The sequence below is a fragment of the Anoplophora glabripennis genome, unplaced genomic scaffold (assembly GCF_000390285.2).
Source record: "Anoplophora glabripennis isolate ALB-LARVAE unplaced genomic scaffold, Agla_2.0 scaffold1942, whole genome shotgun sequence".
NCBI classification, from domain to species: Eukaryota; Metazoa; Arthropoda; class Insecta; order Coleoptera; family Cerambycidae; genus Anoplophora; species Anoplophora glabripennis.
Genome location: NW_019418018.1, coordinates 4,820 through 8,187, shown reverse-complemented (window position 1 = coordinate 8,187; position 3,368 = coordinate 4,820). Strand labels below are relative to the sequence as shown.

The 3,368-nt window shown below is 48.0% G+C and overlaps 1 protein-coding gene across 1 annotated transcript; it reads left to right on the top strand.

Moving 5' to 3' along the window:
• The first annotated feature begins 451 nt into the window (after nucleotides 1–451).
• Nucleotides 452–2,734, top strand: LOC111692561. Its single transcript, XM_023456614.1, has one exon. The coding sequence runs from the start codon at nucleotides 452–454 to the stop codon at nucleotides 2,732–2,734; it is 2,283 nt and encodes a 760-aa protein (XP_023312382.1).
• Nucleotides 2,735–3,368: the final 634 nt, after the last annotated feature.

Sequence of the window (3,368 nt, the reverse complement as noted above, 5' to 3'; positions counted from 1 at the left end):
GTCTCAAGGTAAAAAGGGGCAGAACCCATATCTGCGGGGAGATATATTGCAAGATATGCAACGTCCACGTCCCCGCAGACCACCTGTGTTATATGCAGCCTAACACAGGGAAGCCTAAAACCGACGGCCTTCTCTTTGTCTTCTACGACTTGGAGACGCGACAAGAGACAGCGAGGCCGGACGGGTCCCTCCTACATGAACCAAATCTCTGTGTATTCAAGCAATGCTGCGACACATGCCTCAACACGCCGCAGAAAATCTGTAGTAAATGCGGGGTTAGACTGCAGATTTTAAGGTGCAATGACCCCATTTCGCCGTTCCTCCACCACCTCATGACCATGAGGAAAAATTCAAGCAGGTGGTGGTTATGGCTCACAACGGGCAGGCCTTCGACCACCAGTTCTGCCTGAATTACATCCTGACACAGACGGACCTCACCCCCGAACTCATCATGCGGGGTACCAAAATAATTTCCATGGTCGTGGGGAACGTAAAGTTCCTGGACAGCCTAAATTATTTCCCCATGGCACTGTCCAAGCTGCCCAAGGCTTTCGGCTTGGGCGATAATTTCAAAAAGGGGTACTTCCCACACCTTTTCAATACTTCAGCCAACTCAAATTACGTAGGACCCCTACCGGCAGCAGAATACTATGACCCCGACAACATGAAACCAGAAGATCGTTCCAAGTTCCTCGAGTGGCACGAGGAACACAGGGATGACGAGTTCGATATGCAGCGCGACCTAGTCGAATATTGCATATCGGACGTGGAGATCCTGACGGCTGCATGTCTCAAGTTCCGACAGCAGCTGATGGAAACGGGGAACGTCTGCCCGTACACGGAAGCCTGCACTATAGCCTCTGCGTGCAATAAGGTGTACAGGCGCAACTTCCTCAAGCCAAACACCATCGGCATCATCCCCAAAGGCGGCTACAGATGGCGCGACAACCAAAGCAAGATAGCCATACAGTGGTTAGTGTGGGAGGAACACCAGCGACAAATAAACATTCAACACGCTGCTAAACAGCAAGAATCTCGAGTCGCCGGTGTAAAAGTCGATGGGTACTGCGAGGAAACCAAGCAGGTGTTTGAGTTTAACGGCTGCTACTTCCACGGCTGCCCCGCCTGCTTCAAATGTAATAGAGACATCCCCATGCCCGAAGACCCCTCCCAGACATTAAACACCCGCCATGAAGCCACCCTTGCAAAGATACAAAGACTTCGAGACCTCGGTTACGAGGTCATTGAAATGTGGGAATGCGAGTTTAGGCGGGATCTTCATAAGAACGACAACGAAATCCGCAACTATACTGAAAACCACCCGCTCGTAACCCTAACACCGCTAAACCCCAGAGACGCTTTCTACGGAGGCCGCACAGGGAACACGGTCGAATACTACAAGTGCGGCCCAGGCGAAAAAATCAAATACGTTGACGTATGCTCCCTTTACCCCTGGGTCTGCAAATACGGCAAGTTCCCCGTAGGCCACCCCAAGGTGCATGTGGGCGAGGAATGTCCTACAGATCTTCGCAATGTAAACGGACTTGTTAAATGCAAGATCCTCCCACCCCAGCATCTCTACCACCCGGTGCTCCCCGCCAAGATGAATAACAAGCTCATGTTTGTTCTCTGTCGCACCTGCGGAGAACACATGAACACGAGCGAAGAGTGCCGACATAGCGATGTAGAGCGAGCTCTGACGGGGACATGGGCGACGGACGAGGTGTTGAAAGCCCTTGAAAAAGGGTATCGTCTGCTGAAGATCCACGAGATATGGACCTACGACGTTCAGCAGTACGATAAGGCCACAAAGATCGGAGGTCTCTTCACGGATATGATGAACAAGTTCATCTCCGTGAAGCAACAGGCGTCCGGCTGGCCCGCCCATTGTACCACAGACGAGGAGAAGGAGAGATATATTGAGCAGTTCCTCGAGAGGGAAGACGTCAGACTGGAGTTTGCGGAGATCTTGGAGAACCCCGGTCTTCGATCTCTCGCAAAACTCATCTTGAACAGCTTTTGGGGGAAGTTGGGACAGAGGGAGAACCAGCCCAAAACATCTATTGTGAGAAACCCCGCTGAATTCTTCAGCATGCTCACAAACCCCAGCATCTACGTTAACTCGGCGCTCCCGATCAACGAAGACACGCTCGTCGTTAACTGGGAGCACAGGGAGGAGGCCTACGACCCGCTCGCTACCGTAAATGTCGTCATAGCCGCTTACGTCACTACCCAGGCACGCCTAAAACTGTACAGTTACCTGGAACAGCTGGGCGACAGGGTCCTGTACTACGATACGGACTCTGTCATTTACGTGACTAAAGACGAAGAGTACGACGTACCTACAGGCGAATTCCTCGGTGACATGACGGACGAACTGGAAGGATACGGACCCGAAAGCTACATATCCGAGTTTGTCAGCGGAGGTCCGAAAAACTACACATACAAGGTCTTCTCCACCAGAGATAATGAGGAGAAGGTCGTGTGTAAAGTTAAGGGTATATCCCTTAACTACTCAGCCTCACGACTGGTAAATTTCGATACCATAAAAGATATGGTGTTGGATACTTCCACTGCTCCGGTATGCGTGGCCTCGAGAAACATCTTGAGGACCAAGGAGCACGAGGTGGTTACAGTACAGCAAACCAAGCTATATAAACCTCTCTCCTGCAAGAGACGGTTCTTTGACGACCACAGCTCGGTGCCCTACGGTTTCAAAAGACCAAGGCTTTAACACCTGTTTTTTCTATGTATGTGTGTAACACTCTGTATATATTTACTAGCTTGTATAATTTAAATAAAAAATTAATTTTATCGCTGCTTTTAATTTTCCTCGTAATTGTGTGTGTGTCTGAGATACTAATAGTAGAGAGTTGAAAAACACTCAATTAACCCCGTCTTTCAAGTTAATTATTGCAAAGGTTAGAAATAATAGTCAGTCATATGTTTACAAGTTTTTTATTAAGGATATCTGTACATAACATTTCACCGTAATTTTTACAATTGCATTTTTTAAATAAATTCTCTGAGCTTTCATTACTGCAAAACGGCGTAAACTGTTCACGTTCTTTCACATGGACTGCAGCATGTCCTTTTCTACGATGCGCCTCCAGATGTAGTTGAACGTCTTTGGATTTGAATGCTTGTTGAAGGGGTCAAAGTCCATTTTAGATAGCAAGGCAAACGATACGGGTTCATAACGTATATAACACGAAGGCTGTTTAATTATTAATTAATATATCGTCGCGAATATTTAGCTTCCTTATCTCTCAAGGCTTTAAAGTAGAACGTGGTTTTCATTTTTATCACTACCAAGAACGAGGCGCTTGCTCAAGGTATTCTTATTATTATGTAGGTGTGTGTGTGGA